This window comes from Anabrus simplex, chromosome 1 (assembly GCF_040414725.1).
Source record: "Anabrus simplex isolate iqAnaSimp1 chromosome 1, ASM4041472v1, whole genome shotgun sequence".
Lineage (NCBI taxonomy): Eukaryota > Metazoa > Arthropoda > Insecta > Orthoptera > Tettigoniidae > Anabrus > Anabrus simplex.
In genome coordinates, this window is record NC_090265.1 from 852,791,324 (window position 1) to 852,813,529 (window position 22,206).

Below are 22,206 nucleotides of genomic sequence, written 5' to 3' on the forward strand. Positions count from 1 at the left end.
TCTCCTTGTTAGATATTATGTTTCAGACATTTTTCATGTAATTGTAATTCATCTTCACGAGTGCAAGACAAGAGTGTGTATAATACTGCAAAGAATTCCTGCTGCTGTTGCAGCATTAACAAGGCATTACATTATTTTCCCCGTAAAAGAAGAATGCCTGAAAATCATTCAAGATATATCAATTATCACATTTTCCCGGTGATGTAAGAGCCTTATATCGCACTCATATAAGAAGAGATTATATCGAATGTTGTGATATAACAGACCGTTCATCCTATGCACTGGTGAATGGTCAGCTGTTGAGAGTGCTCTTTGCATTATCGTAGTGATAAAGTAGTTAAAACCTATTGAACCTATTAAAACCTGCTGCTATGATGTTATTGTGTATAGAGTAATAAATAAGTTACAAGATTGTGAGCAACTGCAAAATGACCTCGATAATGTTGTGAGATGGACAGCAAGAAATGGTATACAGATAAATGGGGTGAAGAGTCAGGTTGTGAGTTTCACAAATAGCAAAAGTCTTCTCAGTTTTAAACACTGCGTTGAAGGGGTGAAAGTTCCTTATGGGGATCACTGTAAGTATCTAGGTGTTAATATAAGGAGAGATCTTCATTGCGGTAATCACACAAATGGGATTGTAAATAAAGGGTACAGATCTCTGCACATGTTTATGAGGGTTTTTAGGGGTTGCAGTAAGGATGTAAAGGAGAGGGAATACAAGTCTCTGTTAAGACCCCAAATAGAGTATGGTTCCAGTGTATGGGGCTCCTCATTACGATTACTTGATTCAAGAACTGGAAAAAACCCAAAGAAAAGCAACTCGATTTGTTCTGGGTGATTTCAAACAAAAGAGTAGCATTAAAAATTTGTGTACGAGCTGCTTGATAAAGTGGTATGTTTCAAGCTGACAATGGAGAGATTGCATAGAATGACATTAGTACACGAATAAGTTTGAGTGGTGTGTTTAAAAGTAGGAAAGATCACAATATAAAGTTGGAATTCACAAGGACAAATTGGGGCAAATATTTGTTTACAGTAAGGGGAGTTAGGGATTGGAATAACTTACCAAAGGAGATGTTCAATAAATTTCCAATTTCTTTAAAAACATTCAAGAAAAGGCTAGGAAAACAACAGATAGGGAATCTGCCACCTGGGCGACTGCCCTTAATGCAGATCAGTAGCGACTGATATCTGGACGTCCGATCCTCTCCAGTCTCTACATTTAGCAGCATACATATTTTTTGAGGAACTCCACTGATCACAGTTGCTAACCTGAAAAAAGTGTTAACAGGAAAGTGACGAAGTTTCACAGTAAAGCTGAAATTAAAATATTGAGTCTTTTAACTCATGTAATTTATGAAGGAGTTTTTGTAAGATCCTAACTGCTAAGGACGTGAAAAAATTGCATTTGCGTTAAATGCACATTTTTTAATCTTGTACTGAATCCAAGCCTACGGTAATTCTAACGTGGAATAAAATCATTTTTACGTATAAATAGAAGTGCACAAAATGCGAATTGTAACTCAAAATGCAAAATTAGTATGAATATGCGATTTTGGTGTGAATTCTGCAAAAATGTGCTATTTTACTGGCAAAAACAACATATTTCGGCAAAATAGTCAGAAATATTCAAAATATGATGCATAAATCTTTCGACCGTTCCGATCGATGAAGAAAAGTAGCCGATCGATTGCTGCTTACTGACTTTAATTGATATTTACAATGGGAATAGCAAGGGGAATAAGATCTGTATAGATTATTATCGAAATGTAAATCGAGTGTCACGGAAATAACGAGATGGACGCAGCATTGTTTTCCTGTTGTTCAAAACTGAAACTAGTGAATAGAAAGTCGAGCGATTGTTTAGGTTATGGGGTGCACGACAAAACTGCGCACGAAAGGGCTCAGCAATATGCAAAGGATGGTTTATATGCCACAGATTAAGCGACAGTGTTTTGCAAGTATTGCAATTGCCGAGTTGGGTGGGAAAAAAAGATAGCATTGTGAAACACGTTAAATCTGAAAAACACGTGGGTAAGCGACGCAATAACGAAAGTTCAACCCCCTGTTGCTAGTACGTCTCAAAGAAAGCAATCTTCTGTGCTCACACAGTTGAAGTATTTGCCAAAACAAATATACCTCTGGAAAAGCTGGAAAGCAAAGAGCTAAGAGCCTGGATTACTGAGTTTTCAAATGAAGAGCTGCCATGTGTGAGAACTATAAGTGAAGTATATTTACCGGGTAAGTTTTGATTTCATTGATCGGTTATGGTTTAGGTATTACGACATCTAAACCATACGCAAAATTGAAGGAAGCCGAATTTGAGTGTGATTTCCATATCGAACTATCTTACCTGTACCCAACCGATCCAGTAATTTTAAATTATTTTGTTATAATTTCAACTAATGATGCTTTGATTAAGCTCACTCCTCTATAGAAGGCTGCATGTAGAGACACATTTGTCAAAGCTGCTCATTCTTCACAGTGCAAGCTAGCCACAATGAAAGCTAAAGACCCCAACCATAAGCATTTTGTGTCAATTTCTCAAGCTTTGTATCCAAAAAATATAATTTTGAATAATACTGATAAATTAGATGAGCTTGAGAAATTGTTTGGAGTAACAGATCTCTCATAAAACGATATCTGGTCTGGTTACTGTTCTCTGAAACATGCAATTCAAACCCAGATGAAAGAAAGTGAAAAATGTGATGTCATGCTTGCATTAACTGCAGTTCAGACAGTGTGCAGCGTATTTGCTAAATACTGTCTTGAGTTGTTGTGGACCCCAACAAACAATGTAGATAGCGAGCGTGTGTTGTCTCATTACAACACAGTGGTTACAGACAGACGGTGCAATTTGAAAAAAAGCAATGCCGAAGTACTGACAATGCTTTCGTTTGAACAATGAATTTGTATCGTGTATGAACCAAGGACAATAATCGCACTCCATAAACTTGGAATCGTTAAAATTAATTATACCATGCGATTATTTTAACTTTGTAAATACTGTAGATGCTAATTTAGGAAAATATAGATGCTGATTTTGAAACAAATAGGTGCTAATTTTTCAGGTGGCTAATAATTGCATATAATTCATTACTGTGATGTCCAGCAAGATTGCTGATGGTTTAAATGTGTTCCCAATTTTCCCGGTTTCCTGTTTTTGTACGTTTTTTCTGTGGCCCTTCAAAAACGGAGAATCGAGGTTCCACTATATTTATTATTAATTTATTATTACTATTGATGTTGTTGTTGTTGCTGCTGTTGAAAAATGCCAATAATTCTACATTATGCACAAAGATTTGTTTTTCTGTATTGATTAGAGTTATAGGTTTTAATCATTATGGTTAGATTACAGTGCTTGGGTCCTTTGTTTAAATATTAGATTGTATCACAAAATTCTCAGCTAAATAGAAAGATTACAGTAAAACCTCATTAATTCGAAGTCGTTGGGACGCAAAATTCGGACTTCGAATTACGTGATTTCGAATTAACCGTCAACTCATAATTCAGAAATGCCAACCTTTGCGGCATCACAAAATATTATAAGACCTGTTACTGCATTCAATTAACCTTGATTCACAGTTTAAACCTTTCAAAGGCCATGAAAAGAAAAAAAAATTTACAAAATGTATCCGTCCGACAGGGTGCATTTACAGTAGTCAAATAATGCACCTGGATAACTCAGTGGCAAACATAACCTCACGCAATGAAAAAAAAAGAAAAAAAAGAAAACATGATTCAAAGACGAGGAGAAATCTATACTGGCTCACCTGTGCAAGTGCTTTATTCATTGGATTACTGTACTGTATGCATTTTAGATGCCTTGTACTTGCACGGAAAGCTCCCTACGCCCTTAAAACATCATGGCTTATCGAACTTTTGTATGACGAAGGGAGAAAGTCTCTCGCTTCCCTCTGCATTACAACACAGTACAATGACTCTACCCTCATACGATTTCCGCCATTGCATTTCTCTCGTATTTCAGAAATACCAACCCTTGCCACGTCACAAAGTATTCTAAGACCCATGAATGCATGCAATCACCTTGATTCTCAGTTTAAACCTTTCAAATGCCATGGAAAACACTATTTTCGAAATGCATCCAATAAGGTGGATTTACATTATTCAAATAATGCACTTGAATAAAACTGGCAAACATAACCTCAGGCAACGAAAGAAAAAGGAAACACGATTCAAAGACGATGACAATTATGCTGGCTCCCCTGTGCAAATGCTTTATCTCTTGGATTACTGCACTGTTTGCGATTTTAGATACCTTGCACTTACATGGAAAGTGCCCGACACCCTTAAAACATCATGGCTTATCGAACTTTCTCGCTTTCGTGTGCAATGCAACACAGTACGGGGGCCCCCATCCTTGCTCGATTTCCCGGCTGACACTTCTCTCCTTTAAAACCATAAGTCCATTTGGGCTCGGCATTAAAAAATGCAGTTTCATCAGCATTGACAATATTGTTCGGTGCGTACGAATTGATTGTTTGACATAGATATCAAGGATAATTTAATAAAAAACCACCTATTCAATACTTTCCACGTTTAATGTGGTTATTATCTACATGATTTTATGTAGACTTATTTGGTCAGGTACATGTTTCACCCATTATTTTGGGCATCTTCAGCCTGTAAACAACCTTTAGGTCAAGGTTTGGGACCTTTTTAACCAATATAAACACACCAATATATACACTATATACAACATATACATTATATACAATATATACAAACGTAAGTTAATACAGTTAAGTTTTTGGTCCTAATCTATCTAATATGAAAAATGTCCAAAACTAAAATGGATCTTCTTTTCGGTGAAGAGGATTGCATATCGGGGTTTATGTGACCCCTATATCATATTGAGTTCTTGACGTACCGTGTCTGGTGACAGGATGTGTTGTCAACAATAAGTGGAGATTTGAACTGATTGTTGCTTGTAGGTTGGTCAAGATTGAAAATATAAATTTAAATTAAATGTGTTTTAACTTTAATGGGTGAAACATGTACCTGACCAAATAAGTCTACATAAAATCATGTAGATAATAACCACATTAAACGTGGAAAGTATTGAATAGGTGGTTTTTTATTAAATTATCCTTGATATCTATGCCTAACGTCATCTTCAATACGGAACAATAATGAGAGTTGTTACTTGTAATTTGATTGTTTGAGCCACGCTTTTTCGCCAACTGTTGGCATCGCCAGTGTTTGCGGATTCTGCTTCTCCGCACACTGCCTGCTATGTGATATTGTGGCGTTCCTTAAAATGTTGAATACAAGAATTATGATTTCATTTGAACTTAGCAAATATGAAGCACACTGTAGACACACCAAAATGAGTGAAAGCATGGAAATCTACCCTTGCACGTTCCGGAAGACCCATTCTTTTATGACACGGAGAAATTTTGAATTTAAATTACTCTGTAAAATACTTTTTTAAAAATTTATGTAAAGGTAGTTTTGAATTAAAAGTCTGAATTTCAGTAATGGGACTGATATTGTTCTTCGAATTACGAATTATCCGTATTTCAAATTAAACAATTTAAGTAACATGCAAAACCCTACCTCATGTTTCAAGGAACGAAAGCTTCTTCGAATTAGGTGAGATTTTGAATTAACCAATTTTGAATTATCGAAGTCCTACTGTATATACAGTAAGTTCTGGGCTATCAGAAACCTTTAAAGTGACTCTTAGCCATTGGACTAATAATTACCACTAGGGTACTAATTTTAGATCACTTCCCCTTCAGAGGCACTACAAAGATACTACAAAGATTCTACAGAAAATTTAAATGGTGCACTTTCAAACAGATCATGTTTTGAAGGAACTTACGTGAAGAGGGTATTGCAATTTTAATTACCTCGCAGCGAGAGATAAAGGTCCACACTTCATGTCTGGTGAGTTCAAGTCAGGCATTGGCTCCAGCCCTCCATCGGCTGGAGAAGGAATCTGACCCATCTTCCTGCAACATCAAATAAACAATCGAATTAACAAAATACATAATGTAACAAGCAAACATTTGTCTCAAGGACAGATCAGTATTTTCAGCTTTCTGGAATTGAGTCTTGTTAAGTACTCTATGAATTTATGCAGTTATGACTCTTAAATCAAACTGGCAATGAGGCAACTGACCTAACTTTCAGAAACCACACCCATTTTTCCTGATACAAGGAAGATTTACAGTGAATTGCGAGAACATGAATTTTTGCATTGGAATGACTTCCCTGTAAGGGTGTAGACTTATTTAAGGAATACACACCAACTAATAAATGAATACCAGATCATCATGGTCTTTTATGTTCAGAATGGTGAGAAGCGATTAATATAACAGTCAATGCTGCTGCAGTTCGCTCCTTACTGGGCAGGTACAGCATAAAACACTTGTCTACGTCCTGGATGTTTCCCCATTCCAAGGTATTTTAAGGAATAGTTGACGACATAAGATATGACACATGATGGCTGGTGCTGTCAGAGAATGAAACTATATGGTTTACAAGTAAGTGTCAGAACTTGTGGTAAATGGAAGCACAAAGCAAAAGATATCATAGCCTTTAAACTGCAAAACAAGAACGTAATGATCACTGATCCAACTGTATAATCTGAATCTCATTCTGGTCATCCAGAAGAGGTGAGCTGAGAGAAAAAGAGCATTTATGAACCAACAGTCTCATATTATAAAAAAAAATATGACTGCAGTATACAATATATATGTCACAAGGTTAATGATGGGAGCCTGGGGAACAATTCTGAAATTCTTGTCTAAGTTTTAGACTTCATTTGGCCTTGAAGAACATTGTCATAACTGCCATCAAGGCTTCAATATTATAAATGAGAAAAAGTTGTACAATCAATAATATCTTGTATTGTGCACTGGTTATTAACTTGTTCTTTAGTTCCTTTTTCTATTTCAAGGGTAAGATATTTTTTATATTGCCACACAGATGATATTATTTCTTATTTTATTAGACAGTTACTTGTATAACCTCTAAGTAGTGATGATATATTCATATATTTGCCCTCAAGATTTTTAGGATATATTTTCTGAATTCTCACATTTTTGTGTACTGCATAATTTCCACCAGCATCTTTGGTACGAAATTGGACACCCCTTGAAACTAACAAGCCTATTTCCTGGATTCCAAGCATCTATGAATACCTCTATAAATGTAAAGTCCAAGGCCATTAACCATCCGAATTGCCTCCGGGTGGGACCACAAATAAGGAAACAGAGGTTATCATAGAATCAAAATTAATTTGCTACTGGCAGGCTCAGAAAGAAGAATTAAAGAAAGCTAAATCCAAGTGTGTATCGTTTCGTGGCCCACAGAGCAGAAAATTTCCCGAAGTCGAGAAACAAGCGCTTCACTATGTAGTGGCACAGAGAAATAATGGCATAGCTGTATCGTATGAATGAAGGACATGGGTTTAGAGAATTGTTTCCAAGTTATACTAGTCCATTACACACTTGCATCAAAGCGCTCTAGCTTTTTGATATCCTGACGGTAGAGGATCTACGTATCACAACCGTAAAGCAGTGTTGATATGACAACAGCATGGTAAACCATGATCTTGGTATGAATTGTAAGGTCCTTATTCATGAAACAACACGACAGGATAAACATCCAAATGCTGAGTGGGCAGCACCAATTATCCTATAAACATCTTGTGAGCAGTTAGAATTGTTGAGAGGATACTTCCTAGATATAAAAAGTGGTCAACCTGCTCCAGTGGAGTATCCGCAATGGAGATATTGAAAGGTGGGAGGTTTGATCCAGGTGCAGACTGTGAGATTACTATGGTTTTCTGAACATTAATGGAGAGATCAAAACGATCATAAGCACTCTTGAAACAATTGACTGACAATGTTGCAGCTCAGGTGTGAGAGTAGGTACGGCAGCATCATTTGCATACTGCAATTCCATAACAGAGGAAATCTTAGTAAGCTTTTGGGAGCGAAGTCTAGCCAGAATGAACAGCCCCCCCATCGAAGCGATATCTGACCTTTACATCTTGGTTGTCTGTAGATGTTCCATATAGCATGGCAGCTAGGTAAAGAGCAAAAAGTGATGGAGCAAGCACACATCCTTGTTTCAATCGATGAGTGATTGGAAATGGATCAGAGATGGATGACTTGCCCAGACGTGTTATCATGAAGAGCCTTGACAAGATCTACAAAATGCTGTGGACAGCCGAATTTTTTCAGTACTGTCCACATAGGTGTTCTCAGGACTGAGTCGAAAGCCCTTTGCAGATCACAGAACACTAGATATAAAGGAGTCTGTTGCTCTTTGCATTTTTCCTGCATTTGCCTTGCACAGAAGATCATATCTGTTGTGCTTCTGGACGTTCGAAAACCACACTGCGGGTAGGATCCTCTCAGAAATAATCTGCAGGCGATTGAGCAAAGTTCTAGCAAGAATTTTACCTGCTATAAATAGCAATGATATACCGCACACACTATGATACCTTTTTTTTTTTTTTTTAAAGCGCAACGATAGTGCATTTTTAAGGTCGCCATGTACTTCGCATAGGCCAGACTACTTACTACATTTCCACCTAACTGAATCCCGCCCTGCCACTTTATACCTTTCAGCAGATGATCCATCTAAACTATGAACAACCGGGCGAGTTGGCTGTGCGGTTTGGGCCGCGCAGCTGTGAGCTTGCATCCGGGAGGTAGTGGGTTCATATTCCACTGTCGGCAGCCCTGAAGATGGTTTTCCATGGTTTCCCATTTTCACACCAGGCAAATGCTGGGGCTATACCTTAATTAAGGCCACGGTCGTTTCCTTCCAATTCCTAGCCCTTTCCTATCCCATCATGCCATAAGACCTATCTGTGTCGGTGCGACGTAAAGCCACTGGCAAAAAAAAAAAAAGAAAGTACGAACAGCAAAGGTGAAAGATTACAGCCTTGTCTAACCCCTGTAAGTACCCTGAACCAAGAACTCATTCTACCATCAATTCTCACTGAAACCCAATTGTCAACATAAACGCCTTTGATTGATTTTAATAATCTACCTTTAATTCCATAGTCCCCCAGTATGGTGAACATCTTTTCCCTCGGTATTTCAAGTATTTAGGTTGTGTGTTCTCCCAGGATGGTAATATAGTAAGTGAGATTGAATCAAGGTGTAGTAAAGCTAATGCAGTGAGCTCACAGTTGCGATCAACAGTGTTCTGTAAGAAGGAAGTCAGCTCCCGGACAAAACTATTTTTACATCAGTCTGTTTTCAGAACAACTTTGCTTTATGGCAGCGAAAGCTGGGTGGACTCAGTATATCTTATTCATAAGTTAGAAGTAACAGACATGAAAGTAGCAAGAATGATTGCTGGTACAAACAGGTGGGAACAATGGCAGGAGGGTACTCGAAATGAGGAGATAAAGGCTAAGTTAGGAATGAACTTGATGGATGAAGCTGTACGCATAAACCCGCATCGATGGTGTGGTCATGTGAGGTGAATGGAGGAGGAAAGGTTACCTAGGAGAATAATGGACTCTGTTATGGAGGGTAAGAGAAGTAGAGGGAGACCAAGGCGACGATGGTTAGACTCGGTTTCTAACGATTTAAAGATAAGAGGTACAGAACTAAATGAGGCCACACCACTAGTTGCAAACAGAGGATTGTGGCGATGTTTAGTAAATTCACAGAGGCTTGCAGACTGAATGCTGAAAGGCAGAACAGTCTATCATGATAATGTATGTATGTATGTATGTATGTATGTATGTATGTATGTATGTATGTATGTATGTATGTATGTATGTATGTATGTATGTATGTAATGTATCTATGTATGTATGTATGTATGTATGTATGTATGTATGTTTCCCATATTAAGAGGATAAGAGTATGGAATCTGGTCTTTAGAGGTAGGCCTCCATTTCAAAATAGTTCCAGAGGAATGTTTTCTCGGCCAGGAGCCTTGCCAGGTTTCAGGTAACTGAGAGCAGCATTAAATTCTTTGAATGTTGGTGAAAGAGCCATCCATGGTTGTTGGGGATGTAAAGGCACATCATCGAGAAAGTTTTCAGCAGCATTTGAACTCCGATTGAGAAGAGTGGAAAAATTCCAATGTTTTAGGATTTCTTGACTATTAGTAATAGTGGTAGCATTATCAGCAGCTTTCAGTGTCCCAGAGGAGGAGCGAGATGGGCCATATAACTCCTTTACTCCCACATAGAAGTTACGCAGGTCTCGGGCATCAGACATACTTTACAGTTCCTGAGCTTTCTGCTGCCACCAGTTGATCTTTATCTCTCTTATTTGCCCCTGACATTCACGCCTGAGTTCGAGAAAATGCACTTTCTTTGTGTCTGAAAATGTATCTTTAAGAAGGGTTAGATGGGCTCCTCATTTAGTATTGATGATGCACAAAATATCTTTGTTGTTTTCATCAAACCAGTCATATCTTACATTTTTCTTAAAACCAATGGTTTTCTCAGCCGATTCTGTGATTACTTTCTACAATGTAGCCCATTCCTGCTCAACATTCTTTGTGTTCACTGGAGCACTTGCCAGCATGTCGGAGATCATGTTGTGGAAATTCATGGTAGTGGGTCCAATTTGAATTTTAGATGTATCAAACTTCTGCCCGGATGGGGTTTGAAAATGCCTGGATGGTTTACAGCGAAGACTGATTCTAAGATGAAAGAACAGCAACTTGTAATCCATCCAGCAATCATCAACACTTCTAGCTCACCTGGTGATAAGGACATCCTTCCTATCACATTGTCGAGTGATGGTGTAATCAAGGATGTGCCAATGCTTTGGGCGAGGGTGCATCCAAGTGGTCTCAAAGTGATTAGGTCGGCATAATCGCCTACCCCACAACTACGACTGGTGTAAACATATATTGGGCTAACATGTTTTTGCAATAAGTCCACAAATACCATGGCCGACAGCAGTTGTAACTAAAGTATAGTGTGTAGGGTAGATCTTGTTTTATCGCTGTTGTGTAAATAACATATAATGATGCAATTTATATTAATTAAGGTAAAGATTTCTGGAAAAGGTGTGCTTTCTACCGAAACCTCGATTTAAGGTAAACCCCCATTTAAAGTTTAAAAAATTCAGGTCACTGTAAAAAGGCTAAATATGGGTTTTACAGTAATAACTTGAAGAATTCTACATAATATGATGACTTTCTATACCTTTTTGGCCTTTGTATTTGGAAGATCTCCTGCCAAACAGGGAACAAGCCCTTTTGCATGTCTTTTTGACCGACACTGGAGCGGTGTACATCAGAGAGCTTTATTGCTTTGCCCTGCGCCTTGAAGAACTGCAAGAGGGACATGCATGAGCGGATATCATTGTTGGTTTTTTCTGCTAGAGCCATCATAGCACTGAGGTCAGAGCGCAGGCCTTGCTTCCTGCACACCTCCAGCAGACGTTGGCCTAGCCTGTAACATGACAAGTTACACAGTAATTTCCATTCTATAATCAATATAAACAAGTAAACTTTGAATTTACAACAAGATTATTTCATTTTTTATTTGTTTCTGACAAATTGTGTTTGTCAAAGACAAAGAATAGTTCACCCTCTCTTTTCTAATGAGCTGAATATTATTTTTTTGATTTAATTTGCTCTGGTTAAACCTTGATACCTTGTAACGGTGTATAGAGAAAGATATGAACATGAATAACAAGACATACTACATTTGGAGAATTCCACCTTATTCCGATACCCGTGTTGACAAAATATCTAATTCTCAAGTTAAAAGGTCCACATATTCAACACCTTTTTATATCATACATTTAATTATGCATTATTTTGTGGAATGCATGTTTCATCTCCTATGGAGACATCTTCAGTTCTTAAAAGACCCAGCATAAAATTAAAGGGATAACACTTACAATTATTATTGCACATATAGTTTTTCAAATAGTTAGTCTTCAGGCTTAATAGTATCTTGAGCACCGAACTTGTAATCTATATGAACACACGCTTAGAAATAAAATCTTTTATTTTTTAGATACAATCTTAAGTCGGATGAAGTTAAAATATAATAGTGATTCAAATCCAGGAATTGTCTATGATGTTAATATGTTTAATTAAAATTAAGCAAAATGTTCAAGGGAAACTCTTTGCATATGACAATTGTGTTATTTGTATGGAACACATTAAAGTTCCAGCATATAGTTTCTCCTGCTGTTCCCTCTTGAAAGGTGATGTGTGTCCTATTGTGCAACACTTGTGATCATACATTTAATTATGTATTATTTTTATGGAATACATGTTTCATCTCCTATGGAGACATCTTCAGTTCCTTAAAAGACCCAGCACAAAATTACATGAAGCACAAGAATGCTGCAAGTGTCATGTAGTTTGTTTGCTGACCCTCAGAAGAATTATTTTATTTCTAATTCTCATATTCATAAATATTTCAGAATCACTGTATTCTACTTTTGATTCAATTTGTATACCACAATTTATAATTCATTAGTTATCTAAATTATATTCAATGAAACATAATGTTTTACCTGGAAGAAGATGTAGGAGGAAAGTGGAAAATCAAGGCCAACTGTCGTAATGGCCTGAGAGCAGGAACGTAGATATCATTACAGATGCATATCACTGGTCGCCTGAGAACACTACTTTCAACTTTCTTTTTACCTCGTGCCTTGCCAACATTCTTCCCAGTAACATATTTGACGAGTACTTCAATGGAAGCCTGAAATTAAGGACAGAAAATCAATTAATATCATTCTTATTGTTATTGTGTGGGTTACTGTAGTCATGTCCTAGTTCGTGAACCATGGGCAATGGTTGACTGGCCTAGAAAGTGGTCCTGAGAGTCGGGGTACCAATTGCTATGGAACAGGAGTGGACATCTCTCTCTCTCTTTTTTTTTTTTTTTTTGCTTTACGTCGCACCGACACAGACAGGTCTTATGGCGACGATGGGACAGGAAAGGGCTAGGAGTGTAGGAGTGGGAAGGAAGCGGCCATGGCCTTAATTAAGGTACAGCTCCAGCATTTGCCTGGTGTGAAAACGGGAAACCACGGAAAACCATTTTCAGGGCTGCCGACAGTGGGGTTCGAACCTACTATCTCCCGAATACTGGATACTGGCCGCACTTAAGCAACTGCAGCTATCGAGCTCGGTAGTGGACATCTCAGACATATTCTGCATCACAGCCCTCCTAGTGCTCAGCCGGCAAGGTGGTCCCTGACCGTTTAATGAGAGATCTTTACTTGGTTTATGTGTAAGTAAGGGTAGCATCCTGCTTCACATAAATTTCACCAAGGATACTCGGAACATTTTAAAGCAAGCCTCGGAACCTATGGAAGTAACGGACTCCCACTCCCATTTGACATGAAAGGGAATCATTGGAAACAACTTGGCGAATGAAGTGGAATTTGATGGGGAGCTACCAATATTAATGGGGATTATGGGAGAAAGAAGTAGAGCTGGCTGAGCCAGTACAGAGGACGCATCTGGATGAGCTAGGAGTAAATGATATTTGGGTAAGGGAATATAACGAGGAAGAGACAGGAAGTTATAAAGTGTACTTGACAAGCGTTTTTAAGGGAAGGGCAGTGTGGGGTAGGGCTGTTCATCAGGAATTCTACTACATGCGACATAGTTTCTGTTACAATAAAATTGAAATTATTAAGGGTCCACCTATTCAATACAATTACGTTTATTAGTGTGAATTAATCACATGTCGTTTACATCAGGTACTAGTTTTGGCCCTTATATCGTGGTATCATCAGCCATAGAATCAAAGTGGGCAGTCACAAACCATCTTAAAACAATTTAAAACACATGATAACCCCTGAATAGATGAATGTTAAATCAATTAAAAGTTATGGTATGAGATGATGTTGAACTCTAAAATAAACTTCATTAAAATTGAGGACGACGAGGATAGTCCAGTTTGAAGCATGTGTACATGTTAAATACCGTATTTATGCAAATAATCCCCGCACCCTAACTTTGGAAAGGCTGATTTTGAAAAAAGAAAAAAGCCAACATTGACTCAAATAAAACCCGCACCCCAATTTCGTGCCTCAATTTTTTAAAAACAATATATGTGGGTATTATTCGTGTAAATACGGTATAAACTTTGGAATTTTATATTGTATTGTGTATATGAAGTTGACACTTGTTTGGTCTGTAGTTTAGGTGGTTATTCATTGCGATCAATACTTCAATCCAAATTATAACTTAAATGAAATTTCTGAGAGACCCAATATTCTATTCGATTTCTTAATTAATTGGCTGAAAAATATTAGAATTCAAAAAAAAAAAAAACTCAATCTTTAATCACACGCAATACACATCCCCACCAGTTACCCCCACTACCTCATCCTTCCACTCCACCTTAGCTCCCCTGTAGTTACTCCTCCTCCACCCCTCCTCTCCTACTCTTCTCCAAGTTTCTTACCCTTATGATCACGTCCTTCAGTCCAGCTACATCTGCCGGTTCAACAGGCTTCTCAAAGTGAGCTCGTTTCTAGTCATTTCTATTCATTTCTACTCTTTCTTTCCTCTCTACATTTTGCCTAATTCAGATTTTAATTTCTTTTTCAGGTTCCAAGAGACATATTGAAGTGGGAATCAAAAAAATCTTTGGTCAAATTAGACCTTCACATGACTGTTTGTCTTTTCAGAACCATCTAAACTACAGAGCAAACAAGTGTCAACTTCATATAGACAATACAATATAAAATTCCGCAGCTTATATTTAACAAGACACACACATGCTTCAAGCTAGACTATACATATGTGTATAAAACAACAAAGTCGTCATCAATTTTAAAGGTTTATATTAGAATTCAACATCACCTCATACTATAATTTTTAATTGATTAACATTCATCAATTCAGGGGTTATCATGTGTTTTAATTGTTTGAAGATGGTTTCCTCCGTAGCTCAGGCGGCAGCACGCCGGCCCCCTCTCACGCTGGCTTCCGGGGTTCAAATCCCGGTCAGTCCATGTGAAATTTGTGCTGGACAAAGCGGAGGCAGGGCAGGTTTTCCTCCGAGTACTCTGGTTTTCACAGTCTCATTCCAGCAACACTCTCCAATATCATTTCATTTCATCTATCATTCACTAATCATTGCCCCAGAGGAGTGCGACAGGCTTAGGCAGCTGGCACAACTCCTATCCTCGCCGCTAGACAGAGGCTTTATTCATTCCATTCCTGAACCGGTCGAATGACTAGAAACAGGCTGTGGATGTTCGGTCGTTTGTGATTTCCCAATTTGACTCTATGGCTGATGATGGCACGATACATGTGCTGAAACTAGTACCTGATGTAAACGACATGTGATTAATTCACACTAATAAACGTCATTGTACTGAATAAGTGGACCATTAATAATGTCAATTTTATTGTAATCCCACTTCAATACGGATCAAGATGAAATTTGTAACTATCAAATAGTTTCTGTTAGGCACGTAAATGAGCAAATGATGTGGGTAGATTTGGCAGATGGAGGAAGCAGGACAAAAATTGTCCCAGTGTATTCACCATGTGAGGGTGCTGTTGAGGATCAAGTTGACTATGAAGCATGGAGAGACATCATAGTCAGGGTCAACAGCAAGGATAGGATAGTGCTATTAGGCGATTTCAATGTGAGAGTTGGAAATAGAACTGAAGGATATGAAAGGGTGATTGGTAAATGTGAGGAAGATATGGAAGCTAATAGGAACAGGAAGCTCTTGCTGGACTTCTGTGCTAGTATGGGTTTAGCAGTTATGAATACGTTCTTCAAGCATAAGGCTATTCATCGCTATCAATGGGAGGGTAGGGGTACCAGATCCATAATGGACTATATCTTAATCGACTTTAAGTTCAGGAAATCTGTTAGGAATGTGCAGGTTTTTCAGGATTTTTTTTTTTTTTTTTAATGATACTGACCACTATCTGATCTGTAGTGAACTACGTATCTCTAGGCCTTGGATAGAGAAAGTGAATCTGTCTGCAAACGAATAAGGGTAGAAAATCTCCAGGACGAGGGAATTAGACAGAAGTATATGGATATGATTAGTGACAAGTTCACAACAATGGACAGTAAGCGGGTTCAGTATACAGAAAGAGAATGGGTGGCAAACAGGGATGCTGTAGTAGAAACAGCAAGGGAATGCCTAGGAACAACTGTGTGTAAGATGAGAAAAGTGAACATCTTGGTGCAATGATGAAGTGAGAGCAGCTTGTAAATGTAAAAAGAAGGCATATCAAAAATGACTCCAAACAAGAACTCACGCAGACAGGGAATTGTACGTAGATGAAAGAGACAAAGCAAAACAAATAGTTGTTTGAATCCAAAAAGAAGTTGTGGGGAAATTTTGGTAATAACATGGAAAGGCTAGGTCAAGCAGCTAGGAAACCTTTCTGGACAGTAATAAAGAAAGGAAGGGAGGGGAAAAAAGAAATGAAGTGCTTTGGGTAATTCAGGTGAACTCATAATAGATCCCAGGGAATCACTGGACAGGTGGAAGGAATATTTTAATAATCTTCTCAATGTAAAAGAAACTCTTCCTGGGGACGTTGCAAACAACCAAGCTCATGTAGAGGCAAACAATCATGTTGGTGAAATTTCGCTTGATGAAGTGGAAAGGATGCTAAATAAACTCCATTGTCATAAAGCAGCAGGAATAGGTGAAATCAGACCTGAAATGGTGAAATATAGTGGGACGGCACGGATGAAATGGCTTCATAGAGTAATTAGCATGGAATGTTAGTCAGATACCTTCTGACTGAACAAAAGCAGTAACTGCACCTATCTATAAGCAACTGAACCAGAAGGATTAGTATGTACAAAATGATGCACAGTATATCATTTCAGAACACTGGATATATGCTCCTTAAATGTATTTCCAAGTCCTATACAGCACTTTATAACACTAATCTTTCCTCCACAGATCAAACAAAGAAACTCGTTTCCTCTTCTTTCTAATCATGTCATTCTGAATACAGTCCTGAGCTGAGTACATTAGTTCAAGAAGAGTGGAGGAGTTAGATGTAATAGCCAATTGCTTTAAGTCACAAAAGCACTGTGGGCCTGATCGTGGGTTCGAATCTTGTTTTGATATTCACCTTCTTGCTCGTCTCCTTCTCTTTTTTGTCCTTCCTCATTGCTAGAAGGGCTGTAGTTGATTGAAAATGTGGTATGTTGTTAAGTTGTTCGTCACTTTGAACGAAGTTCTCTGCCTCATAGGGAATGTTTCTTGCTTTATGCAAGTTGGATATTCTCGATCTGTCTTCAAGTACTTCATGCGTTCCACCATCTGTATTATCATTTTCTCCAAACACGTGCGTCAATTTGTCTAAACAATGACATTGATCATACCAGCACCAGAAATGCACAAATATTGTATGTAGGATACATTAGTTCCTAATATTTTTCACAATGTAGGCTACAAGTAGATTTCAAACAATTATTTTATTTTTTGTTTCATTTCTGCCTTGAGGAGATTCCACACTATACAAAAGTAAGAACATTATAACGCCATAAGCTTTGCCAGAACCGAGAAAATATTCCATAGTAGACAAGTTTCCACTGTATTCAATTTCCGCTTTGAGCACACTTTACTCTATTAAAAACGAGTTTCCACTGTCTTTGACTGGCATTTCATCTAGGTGAGAGCAAAGCTCCTTACACACAATAACGTCACTAAAGGCAGCAGAATTTTTCTCATAATACGTATCTTGCGAATATTTATGGGTATAAAATTGTGTGCTAAATCAGCCACCATTTTGTTGGACGTTGATCTTGATGCTACATATTTCTTCCGATTTATCGGAACTCTTTTATCTTCTCTGCGGGTGCAGTAAAGGCATGCATTATCTGTACCCCCTTCATGTCATAAGAGGCTACGAAGAGGGAAACGAGCAAAGAATCTGTACTCGCTCTGTTGTCTTCTGAACCTAAAAAACATATCCATGATTCTATGCTTTTCTGTGTAGCAGAGAAATTCACATATAACTTTTTCTGTTCCTCACTTTTCTTCTTTTTCCTGGCCTTATTCCAGTTATTCGGGATTGGCACACAGTGGATTAAGCCTAGTTATACATCCAGACGCCCTTCCTGACAGTAACCCTATTTGAAGCGATGTATTCACTATTGCGTGTTTCTGTGGTAGTTCGCAGTGTGATGTTCATAAATGAAGGAATTTATTAAGACAAACAATAAACAACCAGTCCCCAAACTAGACAAATTAACCAGGCGTAGCTAAAAACACTGATACAGCTGCGAACCAAAACCGGGGCCCTCTGAACTGAAGGCCACTACGCTGACGATTCAGCCAAGGAGCCAGAAGGGTAAGTAACCCTGTTATGAATGCAAATAAAAACATTTTTTTATTAAATATTCCACCCTTGTACCTCACTTTCTATTTTTGACTTAACCTGTTATTGTTTCCTTTCAATTAACATTTTTACTACACTACAGTGTTCTTTTACTCACCGCTGAAGCGCCATCAATCTCGTCCAATATCAGGCAGTTAGGTCGAGGATTCCTTCCCATTACTGAACGCATTTTTGTAGCAGCCTCCAACTGGGTGTAGAATACTTCTGGACTTCGATCATCACTGGCATTCATTTCCACAACATTATAACCTGCAAGTCAGTTAAATTCTTAACACACAAGTTCGGGAAATATATTCCCTGAGGATGAATCCTCTAATTCTGTACGATAAGCTCTGGAAAAAAAAAGCCTTCAATGTGCTTGAATAAAGGGGAAGTAATTATATCCTTAAAAAGAGGTAGTATAACAATATAACTAGCAAGCCTTCAGTAACAAATTAAGTATCAAATTCAAAATCACAAAAATTTTATACAACAATGTAAAATAAACGAATTAATAAAAATAAGTTTGTCAGCTTAAATTTTGTTTCTTGATAACAACATGAAATGATCAAGTTTAAAAAAAATGAAATCAACTTCTACTACAGTCATTTTCTCAAAACATTTGCCTATTTAAGAGCAAAAAATGTTTGTCATCCCAAGATGTTACAGCTCTTTATAGGCACACCCCCAAAGGAGGTAAAAAAAAGGTTACAGATCTTATCGTATGGTTATGAGGGTATTTAGGGATTGTAGTAAAGATGTAATGGAGAGAGCATACAAGTTTCTGGTAAGTGCCCAATTATAGTATGGTACCAGTGTATGCGACCCATGCCCAGATTATTTAATAGGAGACCTGGAAAAGATCCAAAGTGAAGCAGCACAATTTGTTCTGTATGATTTCTTACAAAAGAGTAGTGTTAAGAAAATATTGCAAATTTTGGGCTGGGAAGATACAGGAATAAGGAGACAAGCTGCTCAACTAAGCAGCATGTTACAGAAATCAGTCCCCATAGGGAACCTGAAATATTTGTCCCGAATGAGTTAATTTATAATACCAATATAATTGGTCCATTACTGGGCACATAAATTTTCCAGTCTTGGTAGGAGTGCTAGTTACCAACTGATGAGCCCAAAATGGCACAATGGGGCAAAACACTGGCAACAGGAATGAGTTTGCTGAAAATGTATATGTCCAATAACAGACCAATTATATTGGTATTAAGTGGTACGTTCCCAGCAGTCTTCGCAAAAATCGCATGGAATGAGATTAGTAAAGAAATAAGCTTGAGTGGAGTTTTTAAAAGTAGTAAAGATCATAACATGAAGATAAAATTGGAATTAAAGAGAACAAATTGAGGTAATATTCACTTAAAGGAAGAGGAATTAGGGAATGGAATGATTTATCAAGGGAAATTTTAGAGAAATTTCCAAGATCTTTGAAATAATTTAAGAAAAGACTAGGTAAACAACTGACAGGAAATCTGCCACCTCGACTACAATTCTAAATTCAGGTCAATGATGATTGATTATTAAGGTGAACTTCACGTACCTTTCCAACCATCTGCCAACCTTCCAGCTAATCTTAAATTTCTGGCAGTTGTCCGGCTCCATGACTAAATGGTTAACATGCTGGCCTTTGGTCACAGGGGTGCCGAGTTCGATTCCCGGCAGGGTCGGAAATTTTAACCTTAATTGGTTAATTTCGCTGGTACGGGGGCTGGGTGTATGTGTCGTCTTCATCATCATTTCATCCTCATCATGACGCGCAGGTCGCCTACAGGCGTCAAACCAAAAGACCTGCATATGGCGAGCTGAACTTGTCCTCGCACACTTCCGGCACTAAAAGTCATACGCCATTTCATTTCTGGCAGTACTGGGAATCAAACCCGAGTCTCCAAGTACAGTGGCTAATAGCCACCACTTCACTACAGAGGTGAGCTATTCAAGAGCTGATAACATAATTTACAGATATTAATTTCACTAGTGCTGATGTAAGTTTCTTTTTCTGCTTACTGTTTCATAGAAACTTCAGTTCTCACCATCTTAAAGCACTATATTTTTCTCACGAATTTTCACAAAGAGGACAGAAACAAAATTAAGGGCGAGTAATAAGTAATTTGATTTGTTATACGAAACTTCAGCACAAATTTTGTACTATGAGTGGATTTTGCAATCTGTTGATTTTCTAATGCACCAAAAATGAATAATGAAAATTAAAATACAGAAATGTAACAACTTAGCTAAAATTGTACATCTTATTGCTACTATAATCTATTAGTTTCATGGTCCGTATTGACAGTTCAAGTACAAGTATGAAGGATGACTTCTCCACCTAATCAATACTTTATTTTACATAGTGTCAATATTATTTACATAAAAAGACAGTACTGGTTTCAACCTGTAAATAGGTCATCTTCAGCTGCTAGAGAACCTACTTAATAGCAACTGTACAGAATAAATACTACTAAAATTAAAATTAAACAAGGATGCCAATAAATAAACATGAATGCCACTATTCTAAAATTAAGATATATACATACGGTACAGTTTTGGGGTTAAGGGGCTATTTTCAAAAATTACATTTACTGAGGTTGGAATTGGATACAGTTCTTAGAGTTTATCAAGAATCACCGACATTCAGGTGTCAAGTTATCTGTGTTAAATGCCAATATTATGTCCAATGGTTTATGAGATGTTTAAAGTGCATTGTTGTGCCGAAAATATGCGGGGGCGTTGTGTTCCTGAGAATAAGAGGTTCAGCAACCAGTTCACAGACGCATAGCTTATACTCAATCTATATCACTGCTGAAAAATATGTTAGTGAATGCCACTATTCTAAAAAATACTTAATATTAAGATATACATATGGTACAGTTGGGGTTGAAGGGTTTTAAACTGGCCCCATGATTACCGCACATTACAAAAGTTCTATTTGCTGAGGTTGAAATTACATACAATTCATAGAGTTTATGAAGAATCATTGACATTCTGGTGTCAGGCTCAGATATCTAATGTTAAATGCCAGTACTATGTCCAACGGTTATTCAAAGTGCATTGTTGGGCCGCAAGTATAGAATAAGAGGTTTAGTAACAGGTTACCTGTTACTAGTTTAGTAACCTGTTACTAAACCCAACAATGCACTTTAAACATCTCATAAACCATTGGACATAATATTGGCATTTAACAAAGATAACTTGACACCTGAATGTCGGTGATTCTTGATAAACTCTAAGAACTGTATCCAATTCCAACCTTAGTAAATGTAATTTTTGAAAATAGCCCCTTAACCCCAAAACTGTACCATATGTATATATCTTAACATTAAGTAAATTTAGAATAGTGGCATTCATGTTTATTTATTGGCATCCTTGTTTAATTTTAGTAGTATTTATTCTGTACAGTCGCTATCAAGTAGGTTCTCTAGCAGCTGAAGATGACCTATTTACAGGTCGAAACCAGTACTGTCTTTTTATGTAAATAATATTGACACTATGTAAAATAAAGTATTGATTAGGTGGAGAACTCATCCTTCATACTTGTTATTGCTACTAGACAAAAAAAACCAACTTTGATTCCTACAGTGATTAAGAACTACACTATCTCATTAAAAGCAAGTATAGTTAGCGATGTGGGTCACTTAGGTCTGGAAGAAAGTCATCATCCTAGTTCATCCCAGAGGTATTCAATAGGATGGAGGTCAGGGCTCGGAGTTGGCCAGTCAAACAACTCATCAATGATCCTGCTTTATGCCAGGGAGCATCATGTTTGAACACAATGCGATTATTTCAGAACTAGTCTTCTAAAGTAGAAAACACACAACTGGTCAAAATGTTCTTATATCCTTCTGCCTTTATGTGCTCTGTACTAAAACAAGGAGACCAAGT

The 22,206-nt window shown here is 37.6% G+C and overlaps 1 protein-coding gene across 1 annotated transcript in view; it reads right to left on the reverse strand.

Annotated features, from left to right (window-relative positions):
- cutlet (chromosome transmission fidelity protein 18 homolog) overlaps positions 1 to 22,206 on the reverse strand; it is a 424,016-nt gene that overhangs the window by 265,804 nt on the left and 136,006 nt on the right. The window contains exons 11-14 of the mRNA XM_067136426.2: positions 18,440 to 18,591; positions 12,501 to 12,691; positions 11,171 to 11,419; positions 5,880 to 5,981 (exon numbers count right to left, since the gene is read on the reverse strand). Of these exons, the coding sequence (XP_066992527.2) occupies positions 5,880 to 5,981; positions 11,171 to 11,419; positions 12,501 to 12,691; positions 18,440 to 18,591 (694 nt within the window). The remainder of the gene's footprint in view (positions 1 to 5,879; positions 5,982 to 11,170; positions 11,420 to 12,500; positions 12,692 to 18,439; positions 18,592 to 22,206) is intronic.